At 39.0% G+C, this 25613-nt stretch overlaps 2 protein-coding genes across 2 annotated transcripts; one reads left to right on the top strand and one right to left on the bottom strand.

The window, feature by feature from the left end:
• The first annotated feature begins 3689 nt into the window (after nt 1-3689).
• Nucleotides 3690-6871, top strand: LOC144711016 (small ribosomal subunit protein uS2-like). The gene is made up of 5 exons (XM_078584910.1): nt 3690-3923; nt 4863-5125; nt 5671-5868; nt 5954-6176; nt 6642-6871. The coding sequence occupies exons 1-5, from the start codon at nt 3791-3793 to the stop codon at nt 6740-6742; spliced, it is 918 nt and encodes a 305-aa protein (XP_078441036.1). The 5' UTR covers nt 3690-3790; the 3' UTR covers nt 6743-6871.
• Nucleotides 6872-13081: 6210 nt separating this feature from the next.
• LOC144711036 (small ribosomal subunit protein uS2-like) lies at nt 13082-16294 on the bottom strand. The gene is made up of 5 exons (XM_078584948.1): nt 16060-16294; nt 14858-15120; nt 14118-14315; nt 13810-14032; nt 13082-13318 (listed from the first exon to the last, which is right to left on the bottom strand). The coding sequence occupies exons 1-5, from the start codon at nt 16190-16192 to the stop codon at nt 13221-13223; spliced, it is 915 nt and encodes a 304-aa protein (XP_078441074.1). The 5' UTR covers nt 16193-16294; the 3' UTR covers nt 13082-13220.
• Nucleotides 16295-25613: the final 9319 nt, after the last annotated feature.

The following is a 25613-nucleotide window of genomic DNA, read 5'->3' as shown; positions in this document are numbered from 1 at the left end:
TAAAACACTTTTCCTATTTTGATGTGCAACCTATATCATTTTACACGTGGGATTACATCTATTTATTCACATTAAACACCAACTTTTTACTATTAGGCATCTTCAATAGTTCACCATTGGACATAGCTCCTCCTCTTAACATACAATTCACACATAGCCACAACAATTTGGCGCACCCTTGTAACCAAATTGCCCAACAACCTAGAGTACCGGAGCGATCGTGTATGTACATCTTTAGACTCATTCTCTAGCTCGGGTTCCTCTATGGGGTTAAGCGGTGATGGAATTCCTGATGCCTTTATATTCTTGAAAGACAAGGATGTTGATGTGTGCAATACAAGGCATGTGGCGAGGTTTATCAAATGGCTTTTTTACTTTTCTTATTGGAATGTCAATGTTGTAATCATCGACATAATGTTTCTTGATTTGTCCATTATAATAGCAATAACTTTTTTGCCCAGTCAGAAGTCCAACAAGACTTTTTTGAGTGGCCTATTTTTGCTTAAAGTTTCTGTCCCACTATGCACAATATTGATTTTCTTTATCATCAAGACACGTTCTTGAAGTCGCCAAGTATCTGTAACCCAATGCGTATTGATTCCCAACAAGGGAATTATGTTATCACTTGTCCATGTGTCAACTATTAGGCAAACACTTCAAACATAGGAGATCAACTCTATCAACTTATGCTTCTCTCTAAGTAAGAAGACCTTAGTGTAGTCATGAATGGTCTTCAAACATGGTATTATGATATTATGGTGTGCACAATATATTAATACTTAATTGAAACTTATGTCATCAATAAGTTTTGTCAGCATCTCCTTGGTTCTCTCAAACACAATACAAGTGCTCATTCCTGTTAGTGAAACTACCAGTTCAACAATATATCATTGACCACCAGAACTCGGTTTGTCCTCAGCCACTTGGACTTGTTTCCCTTTGAGATAGTAATGAAGTTCTATTATGGCTCTCCTGAAAGCAGCTCCAAAATATATTGTTTTTTTATTGTCTTAGTATTAGTGAATGGAACATTGTTCTCCTTGCATACCCTGCATTCATCATGGTGGGTTTTGAACTCTTCAAAATATTGCATTGCCTTCGAGTCCTGCCCTTGGTACTTTCTTTGTGAGGTTTCTTGAGTGTTCATGTCTATGCAGGTCTCTCTTCTAAATACACTTCTCCATCCCAAGTCTATAATCATTTTCTCAATTTCAGTAGTTTCCTCCATTAGGCTTGAATTGCTGCCGGTTTAACCTTCTTTGGGGGTCATCGTACTTTCTGGATCTTCTCTTTGGATAAGGAAATCATGTGTAAAGATGGACCAATATTACTAAGGATCCAAGAAAATCATGATCAATCATGATCATAATCTTGAAGATAGTAGGTTTCAAGTCTTGAAGTAATTAAATAGTAGCAAACGACAAGGATATTATTATACTTCGTATTGAAGCAGTATAAAGGAGGTTTCTAGTGATTATGGTTTAATAGACAAATAATCAGACTATTGTTCGATCGATGTTACAATCTCGTCTAGAACAATGATAAACATCTCTGAATCTGAGACATTAATTGAGCATAATGCTGCTGCTGAATAAACTTCTTTCCAGAAATATGATGAATCCAGTTCTTCAATTTTTTTTGGAAAGGCTATCTAAGACGTCTCGAGTATCAAATAGAAGATGATTTTCAATTGTTCCCCTCAAGTGGCCACCTGATCATTCAACCAATGAGATTAATCTCTGACCATGTCATCTTAAATCGATTTGTGTTTAGGCAATTGTAACAACCAAATAGGTAATTTGACTCAATCTGATCAAATTTTATGAATCAATCCCAACAGACATCAACAATAAGATACATTAAGCTTAATCGATGGATAAATATTATATTCATGGTCCTTAATTTTTTTCTCTTAAAAAATCAAATTTTTTTATTTGAATCCCTGACCCACCCACAACTAGAAAATACAGAGAAGATACGAAAATGATGTATCAAAGAAGATGATGTTGGCTGAATATGACCATATGAGAAGGACAACAAAATATAATATTGATGGCCCATTGTTTATGATGATAATGGAGCAATACTAAGAACAAAAAGAGGAACAACAACATCTAATCAAACCTATGGCTCACGATAAGCAAAATATCATAACAATAAATCCAATCCAAATCAGCTTATAAAAGACTCACATCTAAGAGAAGTGAATGATTACTTCCCAAAATTAAGAGAAGTTCCCAAAAGATGCATCAAAAAAGATGTTGGCTCATTGCAATCGTACTAGGACAAAAAAATAGGATGTAAATGCTGATCACAAGGACAGTATAAAGATGCAACCAAGAAACATACAGATTTAATCAAACTGATGATTCGCTAAAGTCAAATCCTCATAACAATTAATCTAATCCAAAACAACTTATAAAAGATCCACATCAAAGGGAGGGCAGAGATTGATTAGTTCCCAAAAGACGCATCAAAGAAGATGTTGGCTCATTATGGTCAAATGAGGACACCACCAAAATATATAGGAATGATGATCACAGGGGCAGTATGAAAACACAACAAACAAACACAAAAATCTAACCAAAGTTATGGCTCATCATCATTACCAGATGATCAAGCCAGTACCTGCTTGAAAGTAGCAGTCTGGTTGAACAACCTGCTCAAAAAACATAGGACAGACCAAAGCTGTTGCCAAAACCAATGAGTACCCACAAATGAACTCCAAGAAACAACACAACCTATTTGTGAATTCTTGGGTTTGAACAAGCAAGCTGTGTCAATAGATTACAGGACATAGAGAACGTAATATTAGCACGAGACACAGAACAGCCAACCCTACTACCCGCCAATCCTCTCCTTCCAAAGGTGTTTCAATCATGCTGGTCCTCTGCAGCTCTGCCTTTGTTCTCATTTTTTAAACCCATAACAAGCCTTTCTCTTCTCCCGCGGCGCGTACTCAAACAGCTCGCCAATTCACAAAATGTTCACGAACACGGTTAGTATAGTTATGGATCGTCCGGGACATGGACAATGGACGAGACAAGACGAAGTTCGTCCCGTCCTACGTCCCAATTTTTAGAGTTTCGACTAAATCATCCCGTCCAGGCTTCGTCCCGTCCCACTTTTTTCGTCCACATCCCATCCCGTCCAAGAAATTCTCATCCCGTCCGACGTCCTTGGATGAAACAGGGTGTGCGTCAGCATTAGACCATTCAGAAACTGACACATGGTGCAGCACGAGTGTCGGACCTATCAGGCGCATACTATACAACCGTCCCGTCCCCCGTCCAAGGCCCTAGACGGGACAGTTATTTTGTCCATGGACGTAGCAATAGTCCCATCCAGGGACAGCCGGACGATTCTTCGTTTGGTCAATCGTCTGAAGTCCTGGACGGGACATTTTTTTCATCCACGCACAAAATTACCGTCCCCTCCGCATCCCTACACTATAACTGTCAGCGTCACCTTTTTTCCCTTTCGTGTTTGTGTTTGTTCGCAAACAAACAAAACAAAACTTTTTTTTCCCATGCTCAGAAAATACTACCCACAGAGAGCTAGGGTTAACGTCATCGTCAACGTCATCCATCAAATAGTCATCATCCGCCGTCATCCGTCTCGTCACAGCAGTAAGCTTACCGCTGGTGGTATTATCGCCAACCCTGGTATATATTGAAAGAGGTATTTAGGGTTTTCAATCTGAGGAGCGGCGGCCGAACAAGTTCATCGCTGGTGAGTCGTGCTCTTCTCCGTTGTTGGAATTTCCCCTTCAATCTCCGCGACGGCGACAATGGCGACTCCGACGAGAGCGCTCTCTCAGAAGGAGGCCGACATCCAGATGATGCTCGCCGCCGACGTCCATCTCGGCACCAAGAACTGCGATTATCAGATGGAGCGATACGTCTTCAAGAGGAGGAGCGACGGTGACCACTCCTTTCGAATCCTATTCGCTATGGATCGTCATGGGTCCTTTTTTTCCTTCAAAATCCTATGTACCCATTATTTGCTTTTTCGAATTTATACGAAAGTGTAGATCTTGCATCGATTTCAATTGTTTAGACTCCGGTTTGCGAGGCTTCCTCGGCCTTTGGTTAAACCTTTTTTGATTTTATGCAAGGCTTTTCCCGTGTTTAGGAAGACGGGTTTAAAAAACACTCTATTTAATGTAATCACGAGTATTTTCCCTCCTTAATTATTAAATTTCCATCCTAGTCATGATCAACATTTTATAATAGTTATAGTTTTGTGAGTCTTCCTTAGACTTCCTCTCCTTGATGTGCATTGGAGTGTTCGATCTCAAGCTGGATCAAGGCTTTTCCCGTATCTGATAAATGTGAATTTGTGAAGCATTTTTTATTTGATTATTAAATTTGTGAAGCACGAATATTTGATTATTTAATTTGCGAAGCACGAGTATTTTCCCTCCTTAATTATTAAATTTCCATCTTAGTCATGATCAACTTTTTATAATTGTTATAGTTTTGTGAGTCTTCCTTAGATTTCCTCTCCTTGATGTGCATTGAAGTGTTCGATCTCAAGCTGGTTCAAGGCTTTTCCCGCATCTGATAAATGTGAATTTGTGAAGCATTTTTTATTTGATGCGATTTACTGAGGAAGACGGATTTAATGAGAAACCCTCTATTTATTTTATTCTAGAGTAATTTCCCTTCTTATGGTTAGTTGCCTTTGTGATGATTCAAATTTGATCCTAGGCTTGAACGACGCGCTAGAGTATAGTATTTCATTTTTCTGATGGATGTGCATTAGTCCGACTTTCGTTTTCTTGAATCAAACACGAAAGTTCATTGCCAATTAGGGAATAACAAGGATTATTGAATGAACAATTCATGATCACCATCCAGGAATCTACATCATCGATCTGGGCAAGACTTGGGAGAAACTTCAATTGGCGGCGAGAGTGATCGTCGGGATTGAAAATCCGCAAGATATCATCGTGCAATCGGCAAGGCCATACGGTCAGAGGGCTGTTCTAAAGTTTGCTCAGTACACTGGCGCTCACCCGATCGCCGGCCGCCACACGCCCGGCACGTTCACCAACCAGCTCCAAACCTCCTTCAGCGAGCCCCGTCTCCTCATCCTCACTGACCCAAGAACCGATCACCAGGTATACCAAATTCTTACAAGTTTACAAATTCTGTGTAGTTTACAAATTCTGTTTAGTTTACAAATTCTGCATCTTCATCCTTGTTGATGGTTTGGTCGTAGTTCTTGTCATCTTAGAGATGGTGACCTTTCTGTCATCCAGAACCTATCATCTTCCGTGTCACTTAATTAGCGATGACAACGTTGGCATTCAGAAGCCTCGTCGTCATCACCCACTGCTTGGATAATGATGATGATGATGATGATGATGATGAAGAATTGGTTATTGTCTTCGTTGCCGAAGGCATATGTCGCTTGGGATTTCATTATTGCTCAAGTGGAGAGACTTGAGGCACGGACGAGAGACACGGACGATATCGTCATCCAATACCCACATTATCAATATTCGTCCTAGTCTTTTGTGGCGATGATGAATGAGTAATCATCATCTTTCCACAGGCAAAGGATGAGGTTAATCTTGGTTTCGTCATTGTCTCTTACTGTATTTCCATCCTCTAAAATTTCTGGAAATCCTGAATTCCTCTTAAATTTGAACTTGATCTGCAGCCGATCAAGGAAGCGGCTCTGGGAAACATTCCCACCATAGCCTTCTGCGACACAGACTCGCCGATGAGGTATGTTGACATCGGCATTCCGGCCAACAACAAGGGCAAGCACTCCATCGGATGCCTGTTCTGGCTTCTGGCCAGGATGGTTCTCCAAATGAGAGGCAGCATTCTTCCCGGGCAGAAATGGGATGTGATGGTGAGATTTTCTCTGCTAAAATTCCATCTGTGGTCAGATTTTTGTCTTTGCTTGGATTTTTTCTGAAGCGTTGGGTGTGTCGCAGGTCGATCTGTTCTTCTACCGTGAGCCAGAGGAAGCTAAGGAGAAGGAAGATGAAGAGGTGGCTGCTCTTCCCCCGGCCGAGTACAGTGCCATTCCAGAGTACGCCGGCGGGCAGCTCGGCCTGGGCGGCGATTGGGGACAGGAGTGGGCTGAAGAAGCGGCGCCACCGGCGGCTGCAATTCCGCCCGTTGCTGGCGGCTCTGAATGGGCCGCGCCGGTGCCAGGTAGCTTTTTCTATCTCTGTAGATTAGTTATTTAAAAGCTGAAGTTTCCCTTTTTATGCCTTTTTTCTTATAATGAATGTTTGCACTATGTTATTGTGATTTATTTAAGTTTTTTATGATTCTTTTCTATTATTTGCATATTAATTTAATAATGGCTAGGGTTGGACATTTAGCTCCGGGACCAGTTGGACTAGATCCTGGATCTTAGGCCCTCCATTTAGGGTCAAACTGGACCGGGACAGAAGAAAATTATTAAATCTTTAAGTTATATTTTTTTGAGAAATTCCTAAAAGTCATACCTTCCTGGTCACCCCCCTGTATTTTTTTTTCTTAGCTGATTTAATTTTGTGTATTATTTAATGTGTAAAATTATAATTTGTGCATTTCAATTCATTGTACCAGTCTTATTTCTGTTTTCACTATGCACATTTGAATTTGCTTTTGATTTTTTGTTTATGTCTACAGCTGTGGCAGGTGGAGAGTGGGAGCAGGTGGCGGCTCCTGTTGCAGCTCCGGCGGTCGAGGGCGGCGCCCCCGCCGTGGTGCAGGCCACCGGCTGGGAATGAGGAAATTCCTAAAACACAAGTTTTGGATTATTTTTTTTGCTTACTCGAGGATTCCTGCATGTTCATCTTTATTTAGATTACTGTAGAGAGTCTTTGACGATGACTGTTTGAGTATTTAATTTTCCTCAATTTCCCAATTATATAAGATATATTTTTTTAATATTGAAATTTAAGGGATTCGATAGGAAGTCTAGAAATAATATTATCATGTGGGAAGGAAATGCTATCTAGGGAACAGTAATAGTAATAGAAATAGTAGGGAACAGTAATAGTAATAGTAACAGTAATAGTAGGGAACAGTAAAAGTGGGAAGGAAATGCTATCTAGTAAGAGCAATCATTAGTAGGGAACAGTAATAGTAATAGAAATAATTGGGGGATTGAGTTGATCTAATGTTCCCATTGGAAAGAAATGAGCTCAATTGGAATCTGATCTGTCCTCCTGGTGCTCACACTCTCTCTCTTGTTCTCTCTCTTGTTGATAGAAATATTTTGCAGACTGAAGCATACCAGAGTCCATCTTTTTTGTGTTTAGGAATGGTTTTTTTGGATCATGTCACGTTATTAGAGTAGCGTGTGCGGTGCGCTTGCCGGTGTGTGGTGCGGTATCGTGAGGAAATCCGCACCACACATCGCACAAATTTGAACATTTCGAAGTTTTGTTTATTTTTAAAAGTTAGTTTGAAAAATCATTTTTAATCTGAAAAATGATATAAAATTGACTGTTAAATTCAAAAAATAATGAATAAATTCTGTTAAACTTCTTAAAAATTCTTATTTAATTAAAAAAAATTAAATTGAAAACGATATTATATTAACCGTTAAATTAAAAAGATAATCGATAGAAGTCGCTAAAATTCTAGAAAATTCTTAATTAATTTTAAAAATCAATTCTGTTGTGAAAAATAATATAAAATTAAACGTTAAATTAAAAAAATAACGAATAAAGTTTGTTAAAATTCTAGAAATTTCTTAATTAGTTTAAAAAAACATTTGTAAATCGAAAGCAATATAGAATTAACCGTTAAACTAAAAAGATAATCAATAGAAGTCGTTAAAATTCTAGGAAATTCTTAATTAATTTTAAAATCATTTCTAGCGTGAAAAATAATTTAATATTAACCGATAAATTCACATGATAATCAATAGAAGTCGTTAAATTTTTAGAAAATTCTTAATTAATTTTAAAAATAATTTCAAACGTGAAAAATAATATAATATTAACCAATAAATTTCACAAGATAATCGATAGAAGTCGTTAAATTTCTAGAAAATTCTTAATTAATTTTAAAAATAATTTCAAATGTGAAAAATAATATAATATTAACCGATAAATTTCACAAGATAATCGATAGAAGTTGTTAAATTTCTAGAAAATTCTTAATTAACTCAGGAGGGCCCTCTAACTATATGGTCTCGACGATTGGATGATGATACATTGTAGATTCCATATCCAGATGAGCACTCTCACCCTGCTTGAATTTTCTCCCGTGTTTTACCAAAATCGAAGATGTAGTTTTCTGCAACACAATCAAAGTTTCTGGAATCAATCAGCCCTAGTAATCCCAAAATCATTGGACAACTTGAGATTTGATTAAGTATAGCATTAAAATTTAAGATAAATGATCAAAATTAGGTTCTTAGAGGGTCCTGATATTAGGCTTTTAAGCATTTTATCATCACTTCTCCCCTTGAAAAATGAAATGCAATAATACTCCATCTAATAATCACAGTCTTTGGTGCCAAGATGGATGTCTGATGCTACCATCAGTTAAATGCTTTGTTCCTTTAGTTTCAAAGGCCAATCTGCCTGCCTCACCATGGTTATGCCATGATAATCAATGAACAGATGGCTGACATCCTATCAAAATTATAGGGTAACTGCTATCTATGCAAACCCAAACTTTTTATCATAAAATATTAAATAGTTTTCTTATTCTGCCGTCCATTCCCCCCTTTTTGATTCTTCATTGTTTTGTACCCTATCAGGTATCCACCTGATTGCTCTTTCTTTCACTCACTCTCTTTCCATCTCACCATGTTACACTCTCCCTTTCTTGATATCTCTCTTGCTTTCTCACTCTATCCCTCCATGGCCGATGCCAACTGGGTGTTATTAGATGCCAATGGTATTGTAAATATCAGAAAAGGTGTTCTTCGATGATTTATCCATGTATCAATGCTAACTAGAATCACTGAGTATGCTTTTATGATAATATACCCTAAGTCATTCGGGTGTCTCGCGCATATGTTGAGACTTCACAGAGTCCTTTGTATCTTTTAGTGTAAGAGGTATATGTTGGCACCCCACGGGCTGGCAACTTGGCCAATCAATTTGGTTAAATTGATCTTTCATTAATTAATATATATGCAATATACTTCATTAATAAGGTTGGCCAAATAAAGGTTACTAGGGTTTTGAGGTAGTTAACTAGACTGATACAAGGGCCTAGAGTATCAGACGCACTATTTTTAGACTTTGGTGGATATATTTTAAGTTTGGCGACTTTGATTAAATGATAGTAGATAGATTGTTTTTGAAAATTTCCCTAGATAGTATAAATTGAGGGGAACCCTTATTTGAATGAAACAATGCTAGTTATCTTTGAGTTCCATCCCTCTTTATTATCTTCCTCTTCCAAGGTGTTGATTCAGATAAGATTAGATAGAGACAAAATTACATTTCTAGAAATATAATTTGCGGGATAAAAAGAGGAGATCTAGCGTTCTAGAGATTTCATGGATGTTTATAGCATCGGAATGCCTTGAAGATGCCCATTCAAGAAACAAAGAAAGCATTACTTTAAGCATGTGAATTTTTGGTTTGTGTACGTTTTTGGTTTTCAGATCCATCTTCAATTCCGAATTTGGCTGGAAGATCACGTTCAGATTATGTCGATTGAGGCCCCAAAATATCAGCAATTTTTATCATGTGTCAGGTCACGTACTCTATCCCACTAATCATTTACTAGTGCCTGCTATAAAAGAAATGGTGTCAAATGTTCTTGTTTTTTTCTTCTCATATAGGGTTTTTCTTGTTAGGGAAACTTGAAATTCTTCACATGGTATTATAGCACAAGGTATCTTTATCCATAAGGACAGAAAGAATAAATTCTTCATAGGTTCGACAACCTGTGGCCATAGCAACGTCTAGTGTGGCACAGAGAGCATAGGATGATGCTGGGAGGGATAACTTCCTTGATTGTAAAGGAAGAAGCATCTAATCTGTCACGATGACTGTGGGACGGTTCTAGGAGGGAGAACTTCAGCTTGCATGGTTTGTAGCAGGATCCAACATGTCAGACAACAATTAACCAACAAGTGTTGGTGAAGTGTGTCCCCAATATATGACTAAAAAATGAATGTCACTGGTGGATATGATTTTCTATATTTCAGACAAAAAACAATAAATGGCAACTCAACATAAATATTATTTTTTTCATGAATGTTTATCATTTTATATTTTCATAAAGGATATCATACAACTATTATAAGAAATTGTTATATTTTTATAACTTTAAGTAAGAATAAAATGAATAAAATATTCAAAGCACTGACTTTCTATAGATTGATACTGAAAATGGTAACTAAGTTTTAAGAAAAGATAAATCTCTTATAAAGATGGAGATTTATGTACAGGGTATAAAATTATTATCACTTTTCAAAATCAATGCTTTGAAAATGACCTGATTTATGACATCTGGCGATCATGGAATTGATCAAGCAAAAAAGCATGCAATTTGGAGGTTCGATGAGAGAGTTTAAACACTAATTTGAATTTTTTAGAGCACAAGGTGTAGCTTGTTACACCATGGGCCACAAACTAAACCTTTGATTAAGTTAAATCAATACTCTGGAATTAATCTATTTGTCAATATAGTTAATTAATAAATTTGAAAAATAGTTTTTATTGGGCCATTAAAGTTTTTAACTATAATTTTACATGGGCCTACAGGGTCATATGCATAACATTAAAATTTCACTGGTGGATATACCTTATTCTTAATAACCTTCGTGAAAGGCTTTAAATTAGTATAAATAAGGGGGCACCCCTTTTAGGATCTCATGTCAGCCAAATATGTACCCTCTTCTTCTTATCACACTCCACTCACTCCACTACAATCCTTTGATTGTGAGAAGATCAACCAGATCTTCATGAAGAGTCGTAGAAGGAGAGGATATCGAAGAGTCTTTTGTTCACCCAGATAGGTCTATATGTGGGGCATGTGAATGGCTTGAAAGTATTCTCCCAAGGAGCAAGTGAAGGGTGGAACAAGTTCCCCATAAGGACATTTGATTATCCTTTTTTCTTAGATCAATTATGAATTAATCAATTGTGCTGCATTGAAATTTTGGTCTTTCAAGCCTGATAACGCAACACCTCCTTTGTGTCACATTTGTCCTTACATCCTTTCAGACGAAGGGGTAACAGGTCTGTGTTCCTGAGGGAAGGAAATCCAACGAGTGAGAGAGAGAGAGAGGAGGCATGAAGGTGAACGTGAAGGAGGATGTGATTGTTGATAGAGTTCTAAATGCAACAGTGACACCCACATTGCAGTAGAATCTGGTACGTCATCACACAATAAATTCATAGAATTAACACTAATATGAACATATATCGATAAAATATTAAAAATCACCTCAAAACCATATAAAAAGTTATCATTTGTCTTTCAGTCATTTCGTCAAACAGCTGGCGACTACTTCATTCTCCATCTATTTCCCCTCATTTATCTTTGCATTTTAATTAAATTAAAACATCATAAATTTCGTATTCTATTTGATCATGTGACAATCTTATTTTACCATTGTTAAGCTTTTCATTAAATAAAAATAATCGGATTAATTTATAGATGTAGGTATTTTTACAAACAACTACTGTGATATGTTCATTTCCTTGATTTTTCACTTTCTTCTCTCTTCTGAAAAATCTTCCTCTCTATAAGTATTTCCCTTTCTCCCTGCCCTATCTACATGGAAAGTATAGTTTCTATGATAATAATAAAATATCTTATTAACTTATTATCTTAATATCTGTTCTCACTTTTTGACTCTTTAATTAACTATATCTACAACTTCTAGTCCCTGAGGGGACGGGCTCACTCTCTGCAATACGTCCCTGAGGGAGATTAAACGTTCATAAATATTATTTGATCAGAGAAAAAATAATTCAAATGACAAATTAATACCCCTAATTTTTCTTCATTATTTAGCAATTATTTCTAATTGTCTGAGATGAAAAATATAATTCTCGGTGATCTTGAGCTTAATTTTTTTTTAAAAGCTAAAAAATCTTCATTTCAGAACTATAAATTCATGATCCCTTTGACGATTCTTTCATGTCACATATTTTCATTTCAGATGAGAAACTGTTCAGTAAGTCGTTGAGAAAATACTCTAGGGTTTCTGCTTTTATTGTTCACCATCAAAAGCCAAAAAAATGACCGTTCCAACTTCAAGTACTGGAGGGGTGTAATTTTGCCCCATGTTCAGGAAGAGGAAAATTATTTAAAAAGGGTATAGCTCCAACGTGATCAGGCAGGGAGATTCTCAATTTCATTTTGTAAGTAATTTACCTCCTATAATGTTGATAACATTGGGTTTTTTATTTCGTTTTTGCCAAGTGCTTCAAATGAACGAGGAGACATGGTTTCATGTAGTCTTCAGAAAATGATTGGTGAGTGGATCTTTCATGGCCCATTGCTATTTTTTTTAAGTCGGGATCGAAGATTAAACTCATAGGGTCAGATCATATTTTAGAATCCAGCCCACTGTTCAGATCGAATTCATCCAAATAATGTGCAACGAATTAAATGAGAGAGAGAGAGGGAGCAAGAGATAGAAAGAGCATGTGAAAAAGAATGATAGAGAGAGAGAGCCAAAGGGGAGAGAGAAAGACAGAGCAAGGAAGGACACAGAGACAGACAGCCGTAAGGTAGAGAGAAAGAGAAAGAGAAAGCCAGGAGGTAGAAAGGGCTTGCGAGAGAGAAAGAGAGAGAAAGAGAGAGAGAGAGAGAGAGCTTGAGAGGATGTGTGAGAGAGAAAGCGAGCAAGCATGAAAGAGAGGACAGGTGAGAAAGTGTGAGAGTAAGTGAGAGAGCAATCAAGAGAGAATTCAAATGTTTTAAAACTGTTCAATTTCATTCCAACAGATAGATTACCGTCTTGATTGATTTCAATTATTGAAATCTAACCGATAGAGGCAGTAGATCGAACTCTTGTTGAATTCCCTTGTGTCAACTTTAGATTTATCTGATTAGTACTCATACAAAGATAATATCAAATCTGAACATTGGATCGATCGTCATTTATTTCTATTTTAAAAAATAAAATTCTTACGTCATCTGGAAATTTAAGGAACTTTAATACTCAAACAGTAATAGTCATCAACTTTCTACATTAATCTACATAAAGATGAACAGGCAGGAATCCTCGAGTAAGCAAAAAAATAATCCAAAACTTTGGTTACCGCAATTTCATCATTCCCAGCCTGTGGCCTGCACAACGGGGGCGCCGCCAACCACAGCCGGAGCTGAAACTGGGGCCTCCACCTGCTCCCACTCTCCGCCTGCCACCGCTGTAGACATAAAGAAAAATTTTAATTTTACAAAAATGTGGAAAATGAAAATAGAAATTTGACATATAGTGCACGAATCAGAAGTATGACATATAATGCAGAAGTATTATATTTAATAGAACATAAAAAATGAAACAATCTGCACAACAATAATGGTTTGACGGTGAGGGGGAGCAAGAAAAAGAAAGCTTATGTTTTCCTAAAAATGTATAACTGAAGATTTACAAATTTTCTTCCCGTCCCTGTCAGGTTTGACCCTCAGACCTAATCCTCCCTGCCAAGCCAGTCCCAATTTGGTCTAGTCTAACCAGTCTCCAGTCCTAAATGTAAAACCCTAGCCATGATTAAATTAATATGCAAATAACAGAAAATAATCATAAGACATGCAAGAAATAAAACTAAAAAATACATTAAGTGTAAGTTTAAAAAAAGACATAAAAAGGGAAACTTCAGCTTTTAAATAACTAATCTACAGAGATAGAAAAAGCTACCTGGCACCGGCGCGGCCCATTCAGAGCTGCCAGCAACGGGCGGAATTGCAGCCGCCGGTGGCGCCGCTTCTTCAGCCCACTCCTGTCCCCAATCGCCGCCCAGGCCGAGCTGCCCGCCGGCGTACTCTGGAATGGCACTGTACTCGGCCGGGGGAAGAGCAGCCACCTCTTCATCTTCCTTCTCCTTAGCTTCCTCTGGCTCACGGTAGAAGAACAGATCGACCTGCGACACACCCAACGCTTCAGAAAAAATCCAAGCAAAGACAAAAATCTGACCACAGATGGAATTTTAGCAGAGAAAATCTCACCATCACATCCCATTTCTGCCCGGGAAGAATGCTGCCTCTCATTTGGAGAACCATCCTGGCCAGAAGCCAGAACAGGCATCCGATGGAGTGCTTGCCCTTGTTGTTGGCCGGAATGCCGATGTCAACATACCTCATCGGCGAGTCTGTGTCGCAGAAGGCTATGGTGGGAATGTTTCCCAGAGCCGCTTCCTTGATCGGCTGCAGATCAAGTTCAAATTTAAGAGGAATTCAGGATTTCCAGAAATTTTAGAGGATGGAAATACAGTAAGAGACAATGACGAAACCAAGATTAACCTCATCCTTTGCCTGTGGAAAGATGATGATTACTCATTCATCATCGCCACAAAAGACTAGGACGAATATTGATAATGTGGGTATTGGATGACGATATCGTCCGTGTCTCTCGTCCGTGCCTCAAGTCTCTCCACTTGAGCAATAATGAAATCCCAAGCGACATATGCCTTCGGCAACGAAGACAATAACCAATTCTTCATCATCATCATCATCATCATCATTATCCAAGCAGTGGGTGATGACGACGAGGCTTCTGAATGCCAACGTTGTCATCGCTAATTAAGTGACACGGAAGATGATAGGTTCTGGATGACAGAAAGGTCACCATCTCTAAGATGACAAGAACTACGACCAAACCATCAACAAGGATGAAGATGCAGAATTTGTAAACTAAACAGAATTTGTAAACTACACAGAATTTGTAAACTTGTAAGAATTTGGTATACCTGGTGATCGGTTCTTGGGTCAGTGAGGATGAGGAGACGGGGCTCGCTGAAGGAGGTTTGGAGCTGGTTGGTGAACGTGCCGGGCGTGTGGCGGCCGGCGATCGGGTGAGCGCCAGTGTACTGAGCAAACTTTAGAACAGCCCTCTGACCGTATGGCCTTGCCGATTGCACGATGATATCTTGCGGATTTTCAATCCCGACGATCACTCTCGCCGCCAATTGAAGTTTCTCCCAAGTCTTGCCCAGATCGATGATGTAGATTCCTGGATGGTGATCATGAATTGTTCATTCAATAATCCTTGTTATTCCCTAATTGGCAATGAACTTTCGTGTTTGATTCAAGAAAACGAAAGTCGGACTAATGCACATCCATCAGAAAAATGAAATACTATACTCTAGCGCGTCGTTCAAGCCTAGGATCAAATTTGAATCATCACAAAGGCAACTAACCATAAGAAGGGAAATTACTCTAGAATAAAATAAATAGAGGGTTTCTCATTAAATCCGTCTTCCTCAGTAAATCGCATCAAATAAAAAATGCTTCACAAATTCACATTTATCAGATGCGGGAAAAGCCTTGAACCAGCTTGAGATCGAACACTTCAATGCACATCAAGGAGAGGAAATCTAAGGAAGACTCACAAAACTATAACAATTATAAAAAGTTGATCATGACTAAGATGGAAATTTAATAATTAAGGAGGGAAAATACTCGTGCTTCGCAGATTAAATAATCAAATATTCGTGCTTCACAAATTTAATAATCAAATAAAAAATGCTTCACAAATTCACATTTATCAGATACGGGAAAAGCCTTGATCCAGCTTGAGATCGAACACTTCAATGCACATCAAGGAGAGGAAGTCTAAGGAAGACTCACAAAACTATAACTATTATAAAATGTTGATCATGACTAGGATGGAAATTTAATAATTAAGGAGGGAAAATACTCGTGATTACATTAAATAAAGTGTTTTTTAAACCCGTCTTCCTAAACACGGGAAAAGCCTTGCATAAAATCAAAAAAGGTTTAACCAAAGGCCGAGGAAGCCTCGCAAACCGGAGTCTAAACAATTGAAATCGATGCAAGATCTACACTTTCGTATAAATTCGAAAAAGCAAATAATGGGTACAGAGGATTTTGAAGGAAAAAAAGGACCCATGACGATCCAAAGCGAATAGGATTCGAAAGGAGTGGTCACCGTCGCTCCTCCTCTTGAAGACGTATCGCTCCATCTGATAATCGCAGTTCTTGGTGCCGAGATGGACGTCGGCGGCGAGCATCATCTGGATGTCGGCCTCCTTCTGAGAGAGCGCTCTCGTCGGAGTCGCCATTGTCGCCGTCGCGGAGATTGAAGGGGAAATTCCAACAACGGAGAAGAGCACGACTCACCAGCGATGAACTTGTTCGGCCGCCGCTCCTCAGATTGAAAACCCTAAATACCTACTGCCTCGTTCAACATACTAAGGTTGACGATAATACCCCTCGTTGTAACGTTTCTGGACGGGACGGAACGGTTGACGGTTGATGATCAAATTTGACACCTAGGCTTTGACATTTTGGACTGGGGACCGGCCTGACCTGACCTAACCGTGAGTATAGTGCAGGGACGCGGACGGGATGATTTTTTCATCTTAGTCCCATCCGAGGATACGGACGAATTTCGGGACAAAAATTTTTCCTGGGGACCACCGGACGGGACGGTTTTCGTCCTGTGGGACGAAAAAATCGACCTTCCAGAGGTCTCCAGACAATGGTTGGACGAATCTGGATGCGGGCAGGACGATTTTTTCGTCCGGCAACGAAAAAATCATCCCGTCCGAGGATACAGACAAATTTTGGGATGAATCTGGACGGAAAAACCGCTGGATTCACATCCGACGGTTGAGATGTTGCCATGTGGCCTCCCTAGGACACTTTATAATATATTATAATCTATTAAAACTATAAAATGTATTTTTTTTGTCCAGGACAAATTTCGCGATGAAAATTCGCCTCGGGAATACTGGACGGAAAAAAAAACCGTCCCGTCCTTTGTCCCTGAGCTAACATCGGACGTAGGACGGGATGAAATTTTTCCCGTCCCGTCCTTCGTCCACGTTCGGGACGATCCAGAACTATACCCGGGACCGGCGGTGCGCCATTTCATGGGGGACCTGCCGGTCTGAAGGTCAGACCAGACCGGTGTTGGTTCATATAAAGTATTTTTTAATAATTTTTATCTTAATCAACCCTACTCCCCGAGCATCGAGTGTTGCCTCTTGCTCGCGCCCCCCCCCCCCCCCCCCCCCCCAAAACCATACACGCTCGTGGCTCTCTCCTCATTGTCATACTCCCCAACCCTGTCCCGCGCACTCACCTCTGCCTCGCCCTTCCCATCGCCCGGCAACCCCACCTCTCGCCGCTGCCCAGCACACAGCCCCCCCCCCCCACACGTGCTCGCTGCCGCCTGCGGGCTCGCCGCCCGCCTGCTCGTCGCTGGCCTGCTGCATGGTCGCCCCACCCCCCGCTCCTTCTCCACGCGCAGACAGCCCGGAGCTAACATGCCCCGTCCCTACTTGGCAGCTCAGTGTAAGATCTATTTGTTCAGCATGTCCCCCTTCTATCATGTAATTTTATTCCTCTATTCTTCCTTCATGTCATCTTCTTGTTGTATTAATCTTTTAATCTTCCTTTCTTATCCTTTTGGTTTTCTTTACATCCATTCTTATTCTCTTCTTCTTTTCATCTTTCTTTGCTCTTATCTTCTTCTTCTTCTTTTTACTATTCTTTTCTGTGTTCTCCTCTTCTTTTTTTTATTCCTCTTTTACTTTTTCTTATCTTCTGATCTTCATTACTTCTTTTCTTCCTTAATACTTCTTTTCTTCTAATTTTCATCTTTTTTCTTATTATCTTCACTTCAGGTCTTCTTTATTCTTCTATTATCATTTATCTTATCTTATTCTTCTTTTATTCTTCTTTTCCTCTTTTTTTATGTCTTAGTTTTTTTTCATTTTGTAATCTTCTTATTTTTTCTTCTCTTTTCCTTCTTTTATTCTCCTTTTATTCTTCTTATTTTCATCTTCTTGTCTTTTCTTATTGTTCTCTTCTTTTTTTTGTTTTATTTACATATTTCTTCCTTTGTATTGTTCTATTCTTCTTTTATTCATCTTGTTTTCATTTTCCTTGACTTTTAGTGACCTCTTCTTCTTTTATTCTTCTTTTGTTCATCTTCCACTTTTCCTGTTATTTCCTTTTTCTCTTTGTTTATACTAGAAAAATATTTATTTTCATGTTCTAGTTGGTTTTGTTTTGGACTCTTATTTCTTATTATGTTGGTTAATAGTCCTGCACTATCTTGTCTTGATTAGTTCTTCTATTATTTTCTCTTTAAGTTCCAAGATCAATCAGCTTTGGATTCATGGATTTGGGTAAAGACCACGTAGTGGACACTGAAAGAACTGATTTAGAGATAAAGGATGACTCCCCGACTTCCCATCGTCAAAAGTCATAGCCTGTCTTGTGGTATTATATTAAAAAAATGATGGTAACTACAAATGCAAACTTTGTAAAAGGAAAAATAGAATAGTGACCAGGGATAAGACAAGGAGCACGTCAAAGTTATGGAAGCACCTAAAAGCATCGGATATCAAGGAATACAATGACTTAAAGCCTTCTACTGCTATGAAACCTATCTCAGGTTATTTGACAAAGGCAGCAAAGTATTCAGGAAGATCCCCCGAAGAAGAAAAAGCACTTTTGTTGGACCTTGTTGTGAGTGTGGATCTACCATTATCACTTATTGGCCATCCAAAATTTAAGAATGTTTTAAACCTTCTATGCACAAAGTGATGATGCATATATTCCAAGTTCCAAGACCATATGACACACAGCAGCTGAAAAATTTACGCAGGAAAAGTCAAAGCTGAAAGAGGTACTCAAGCCAATAGAAAAAGTCACTCACAATGGGCACTTGGACAACCTCAAACTATGTAGCTATACGTGGGATTGATGTTCATTGGATTGATACAACATGAACACTTCGTGAACGAGTTTTAAGTGTTTGCCAATTAATTGGTTCTCATCAAGGTGCTTACTTGGCAGAGGTAGTGCACAATGTGTTGAAGGATTATAATCTCACAAACAAGGTATGTCATCATTAATTTGTATAATGGAGTAATTACATATTTGAAATGTTTTTCCTTTTTTTGCTAGGTGCTCGCTATCACAACTGACATTGTTGGTAATAATAAAACCATGGTTGAAACTATAGAAATGTTCATGAAGGGTTATGGCTCAGACTTCACCAACCAATATCACGCACCATGCATGGGACATGTTCTGAATTTGGTGGTTCAAAGAGGCCTAAAGGAACTAGGTATTTAAGGTTCTTAACTTTTTCTAATGAAAATCATTCTTTTGAAAAACATTAAGCACATAAATTAACTCCCATTACAGGGGCGAAAAGCTCACTTTTTGAAGATATTGATGATAAAAGTTCCTCCTTAATAATAGTCAGCTTTCATTTAATGAAATTATATATAGACATCGAAGACTTGTCATTGCAGCTTGAGTTTATTCCCAATGATGATTTTTTTTTATCATCCACACTATTGTACAGTTTCTCAATAAAGTTTCTAGCTCTTTAACTTCAACCAACCAACAAACTATTGAAGAACAACCATGTATACTTACAAAGAGCTCAAAATTAATGGTTGCATTGATGGGGCATGACAAAACAACTACAAGTCCAAGTCATAGATCCACTAGACATGAATTAGATAAATACTTGAAAGATCCTTGCATTGGTCCTCGTGATGACCCACTCAAATGGGTGTCTGAAGTGGGGCTGCAAAATATCCACGGCTTGTAGTTGTCGCAAAGGAGTTCCTCCCTATTTGTGCTTGGAGTGCACCATTAGAGTGTCTATTTTCAACAGGAAGAGGGATTGTCACTTTCAAAAGAGGACGGCTATCTGCAGAATCTATATCCATATTGATGAGTTTAAAATTTTAGGCTTATAAAGCCGATGAGGAGAACAAAGAGGAAGATGGTGAAGTGGAGAAAATATCAGAGGATGACGATGAAGACTAAAAGTTTTTGAGATCATTTTATGGTATTACTATTATTAAAATTTTAAATTGTCTTCTTCAATTGTGTGTTGTTTAATCATGATGTATGTCTATGCTTCTTTTAGGTTGTAGCAGCAAGGTGGTGCCAAAGTAATGTTATGTTGGAGGTTGTGTAGTGATTGAACTGAAGAGAGCTAGGAAGTAGCATCTAAGTGGTGTCTTTCACTTTCCAAGATGGGAATTCTAAATTGCCTTGTAATGCCATATTCTTTTAGGAAAGTTCTTGCCAATTTTTCATCTTTAACTTTGATTTTGACTTAAACTATTCAACATGATTGGACAGGTACCGGACCACGGCCAAACTTCAGATAAGGTTTAGGTCCGTGTGATAATCTCAATTTTAGGGTTAAAATTCGTCGTTGGTGATTGAGATTATTCAATAAAATATATTTGACCGTACTTGAAAATACGTAGTTAGTGATGAGTACGGATCGTCGCCACAGGGAACGATGATTAAGGAATTACTTTCTTAAACTAGTGATGATCAATGAGCGATCGACAAAAACACAATTCAAGGATATGAGCGAGTGATATCGATTAAGAAGTACTTAATTTATATGTTAATTTAACTTAAATAAAAGAGTAAGTGATTGTGACGGACACGATAATGAACTATGGTATGAACGAGGATAGTGGTTGGATATGGAATGGTATGATGGCAAGGATGGAGAGATGAGAGAGTGGGGACGTAAGTGAGTGAAGTGATAAATGAAACGTTGATTAAAAAAAAAAAACTATAACTATGATAACGATGATGTTGGGAGAGAAACAACGTAAGGCGAAGACACTTACCTTAGATCCTTACGTTCCGCCAAGATCACGACGATTTGCGAGTGCCGGTAAGCTCCCCCTCTTCTCTTTTGTCTCTTCCACACACCCAAGACACCAAGAACACTCTTGATGGATCTCAAAACTCACTCTCTTTCAATCAGCCCACAAAAGTGGGAAGCAAGTTCAAGATGGTTTTTACAATGATCCAGGCCTCTATTTATAGATTAGAGGGTATGGAGAGAAAGAGGAGGGGAAGATGAAAAGTTATGGCCGTTGGAAGTTGAAGCAATCCTAGCCTTTAATTTCTTCTCTCTCTTCATCAATGTCATCAGTTTGTGCCTGTTAAGAAGTCAAAGCATTTCGTATTCCGTGGCTTTTCATATTCCATGGCTTTTCGTATTCCGTGGCTTTTCGTATTCCGTGACTTTTCATATTCCGTGCCACATGTACATGTCAAAAGGACAAAAAACAAAGAAAAAATCTCTTTCTCAATGCTGATGTGGCGGCGCATCCGCACGCCACGTCACACTGTGCCATAAAAAAAACCAAAATACTTAAAATTTCATATTAAATCAAATAAAAGCCCAAAAAATACGTATAAATATATTTTTTGAATCATAAAAATCATATCTTTCCAAATTTAATATCCAAAAATTCCATAAAAATCATATTCTTTCTCAAAAATTATATTCTTTTAGAATATACTATTAGAAAAATCCTAAAATATAGAAAATTTTCAGAAATTTGTTCTAAAAATAGATTTAATCATTTTAAGCTTGATAACATGCAAATATGAGTAATTTAATGCATAAATACACATAAATATAATAATATAAGGCACTAAAGATGCATGTTATCACCGTGCCAAAAAACCGGATCAGACTGGGACCGTCAAACCCTAATGCCAGCAAAAGCAACAAGAATTGCAATTGTTGATGTGAGTAATCATCATTTATTTCTTCCCATAATGGTTTCCTTTTCTCTCTAAGGATCTATAATATCCGAAACCTGCACTTGTTGTTGTTGCTGCCACCACCACTAAGGGGGAATACCATTGTTGCGTGTGAAGTAGACACCTCGTGCTCTCTCTCTCTATCCATCTATCTCTATCTCTCGTCTATATATATATATATATATATATATATATATATATATATATATATATATATATAGACACACATATCTCTATCTCTCCCTCTTAACATCCATTCCCCGTCCCGATCTCATCTCTCTCCAACGTCAACAATCACCTTTCCTCCCAATCAGCCTCATGTCATTCTCAACCTGCTGCGTGTTTCTCGAGAGCTGTGGCCATCTAAATCCGGGTTGTGCACAATGCTTGCATTGCCACCCAACATCATCTAAGGTCGCTATGTCCCTCAACAAGTGCTCCCATTAATACACCTCTAACATTACATCAATGCTTGCACTGCAACGCTATATCACCTCATGTAGCTATGTCCCTCAACAAGTGCTGCCAACAACACCCCTCAAACCCTTTGTTCTACGCATGCTCCACTGTAGTTGGCCCTTCATTGCATGCCTCCCACGCGCATTGTCATGGCCAACCCAGCCAATCAACCGAATTGAATGTTGTTGAAGACCCAGCCGAGTGGTTGAGACTGCCATTTGGCATGGATCCTCTCTGGTCAGTCAACCGCTAACTCCAACCCTAGTCAATGGTCTGCCTCAACCCCTAGTCAACTATTAGTCCTAACCCACGGTTAAAGATCAACTCCAACCCCTGATCAATGGTCACTCTGACTCTATGATTCACAATCAATGACAACATTATGGTTCACAATCAACTCTGACCTCGCGGTCAACGATCAACACTGAACTCATCGTCATGGTCAATTTCAACCACGATCATGGTCAACCTAACACCAGACCCAATCAACGATCAACTCTAATCTACAATCAATATTTAACTCTAAGCCCCCCATTAATAGTCAACTACAACTGATGGAATCTTAGTGCATGAGCAATGTAGGAACAGAACTTGAATCCACAAGCCTTGCTCTATTTCAAGCAAAGAAGTCCTGAACACACATAAGTAGCTTCTCCATCCCTTGAGTCAACAAGGGGGTTGTGCTTGAGTATGCAAGCACTAACATGCTCTCTAGATGAGAGAGCACTCAAAAGGGGAGAAACATGAGTTTCAACAAAACTATATCTTTCCATCAAAACAATATACAATTGATCTTTTATATACCACATAAGGTTTAGGGTTCTCCATACTAATAGTACCCATGAAAAGAAAACTCAAAACATTGAGGAAAAAAATATATAGCAAGCTAAAAGAAAAGTTCAGGAGCTTGACAAGCAAAGATATTTTGCAGATTATGGGGACGACGTGTAATCGGTCGTCTAGGTCAACACATCCGGGGCATCCTCGTGACTAGTTAAGCCACCGAAGCCGTGCAACCCTGCTGATGTGGCATCCTCGCCAGAGGCGGGATGCCTGAAACTGTGGCCGTGAGTGAATTACTTCTGGCAAGGTTGCTGGAATCGCTGAGAAGTGGCCAGCTGTTATATCAGTTTTGGGAAGGTGATAGAAACCTGGCAGGCCACCATCGTCGATGTCGGGGAAAGTAGCAACGCTCTTCGGTCAACTGGGCAGCAGTCCGTGAGTGGGACAATAATCTTCACGCGGCCGTAAGGTTGGTGGAAGAGAACACAAATAAGAAAACGAAGTGACGGGAAGGTGGTTCGGGGGAAGAGAGAACGATGGACTCTCCCCTCTTCCTTGACCTCTCTCTGATCCTTCTCTTCTCTTCTTTATCTCTTCTCCTTCTTGCTCTCCTTCTTCCTCTTCTCCTTCTCTTCCTCTCCCTCTCCTTCTTCTTCTTGGGGTGAGACCTGGACGAGAATAACTGCTACAAACAAATTCCAGATCTGAAAGGAACGTGGGGCCATCATGGCCTTATATAGGACCATGATGGCCCCTTGCAAAGGGTTCAACAAGGGGAGCCCACTAAGGGAACCCCCCCTTTTACAACACGAATAAACTGATGGAAATATATGTGGCCGGCAAGCCAATCACACATTCCACATCTCGTTCCATATTCATTAATAGAACATATTCATTATAGTGCACATGTGATGCATATAATGAAGTCCATGAATACATGATCGGACTTAGTGAATTACGATGAGATCGTAATACGGAGATCACTAGTCTTTAAGCATGTATTCTAAATATTCCTATTCAAAGGATACACGAGAAGGACATTGAAGTATCCGGATAGAATAGCACTATCTAGCCTCACTCATATGATGAGTATGGCCGGTCCCGTAGCCATTAGTGTGGCGACACTAAGGATAGATAGTGGGTGCTCTTTAGTGGAAAGAGTTCACTGAATTGATCCGTACGAATCCCTGAATGGTATTATACCTAACTGTCAATCAGGTTGATTCACGTCACGGTTGTGTAAGGGGTCATTAGACCTGAGACACCAAAGACGTCTTGTGGACGGACGGTTGTACTTTGGCTATGGCTAACGAGTCTCTAATCATGGGATTTTAAACGGTCTTAGTTCGGGTGCATCAAGAAGTACACGAAGGCGATTGAGTGGTCAAGATGGGATCGTCCACCCTCGGTATAAGAGGTGACAGCTCAAGGAAGATGATGCAACGAAATCCTTGGCCAAGGTAGTGAAATATCAGAGAAGAGTTCTCCGATGATTTCCGAATGAATCAGTACTAACTCGGATGACCGATTAGGGTTTGACAGTTGACCATACCCTAAGTCGTCCAAGGAGCATCAAGTGGATGAGGGATTATACATACACGGTAACCGATGATGAACAGGTTTCCATGAGTGAGTCGATACACACTCCTTTGTATCTTCTAGGACACGAGGTGTAGCTTGGCACCCCACGTGTCGGAGTCTCGACCTATCGATTGGATTAAATCGATCCGATGTTAATTAATCTATATGATGATATAGTTAATTAAGTTGGAAGGCCAATAAAGGTTATTGGGCCGTTGGAGTCGTTAACTAGACTGATACATGGGCCTAGAGGGTCACACGCAAATGGTCTTTTGGACGTTGGAAGATATACTTAAGTTTTGGGGGTTTTTATGAAAAATACCCACTTAGTATAAATAGGGGAAGGCCCTGAACGAAATTCACCCAGGCCAGAATTGTTCAGGGGCCTTTCCCCTTCTTCTCCACTCTCCCCACACCCCCTCTCCATCCCTGATGTGATCGGGACGACGTAACGACGCCGACGGAGAAAGAACGGGGCTCGTCAACGAGAAGGAGGAGATTCGACGCGCCGAGGACCGCGTGGATACGTCTAGAGGCTGCACACTTGAGCAGCTCGACTCGTCTCACTCCGGGATCAAAGAAATCGCGAATGAGATTCGTGCAAAGGTACACCGTTTCAATGTTTGGGTTGATGCCGTTCGATTCGCAAAAGACTTCCGCTGCGCATCGTTTTAGATTTATTCATCCAAGTCAAGGCCCCTAGAACCCAACACTTAGTACATTATAGTAGATACTTACTTTCCCACTCTTTTTCTATCTTCCTAATATATATAAATACTTCTCTAGCTTACCTATCTAGAGTAAATCGTCTTTCCCTATCCATCTAACTTCTTCTTATTCTTCTAATTTACTCTCATTAAAGTACTTATTCCTATTAAGTTCTTATATATCTTTTCACTAACTATATTATCATCCTTCTTAAATATAGTATCTAATATCTTCACTCTTTATTATTCTTAGTACCTCTAAAATATAAATACATATCCAATATTCTTCCTTCTATACCTATCGTATTAAACATATTCCCTACACTTACTAATTATTTATTTCTTCTTATTATCTTTAGTATTATTACTATATTTTAATACATACCAACTC

Source organism: Wolffia australiana, chromosome 13 (genome assembly GCF_029677425.1).
Source record: "Wolffia australiana isolate 7733 chromosome 13, ASM2967742v1".
Taxonomy (NCBI): Eukaryota; Viridiplantae; Streptophyta; class Magnoliopsida; order Alismatales; family Araceae; genus Wolffia; species Wolffia australiana.
The sequence above is the reverse complement of the archived record's forward strand: the minus strand, read 5'-3'. Positions and strand labels throughout refer to the sequence as shown.

Coding starts and splice junctions, on each gene's coding strand:
- LOC144711016 (XM_078584910.1), top strand. CDS start 3,791: ATGGCGACTCCGACGAGAGCGCTCTCTCAGAAGGAGGCCGACATCCAG. Junction 3,924..4,862: donor CTTCAAGAGGAGGAGCGACG/GTGACCACTCCT, acceptor ATCACCATCCAG/GAATCTACATCATCGATCTG. Junction 5,869..5,953: donor GGCAGAAATGGGATGTGATG/GTGAGATTTTCT, acceptor GGTGTGTCGCAG/GTCGATCTGTTCTTCTACCG.
- LOC144711036 (XM_078584948.1), bottom strand. CDS start 16,192: ATGGCGACTCCGACGAGAGCGCTCTCTCAGAAGGAGGCCGACATCCAG. Junction 15,121..16,059: donor CTTCAAGAGGAGGAGCGACG/GTGACCACTCCT, acceptor ATCACCATCCAG/GAATCTACATCATCGATCTG. Junction 13,319..13,809: donor ATGGGCCGCGCCGGTGCCAG/GTAGCTTTTTCT, acceptor TTATGTCTACAG/CGGTGGCAGGCGGAGAGTGG.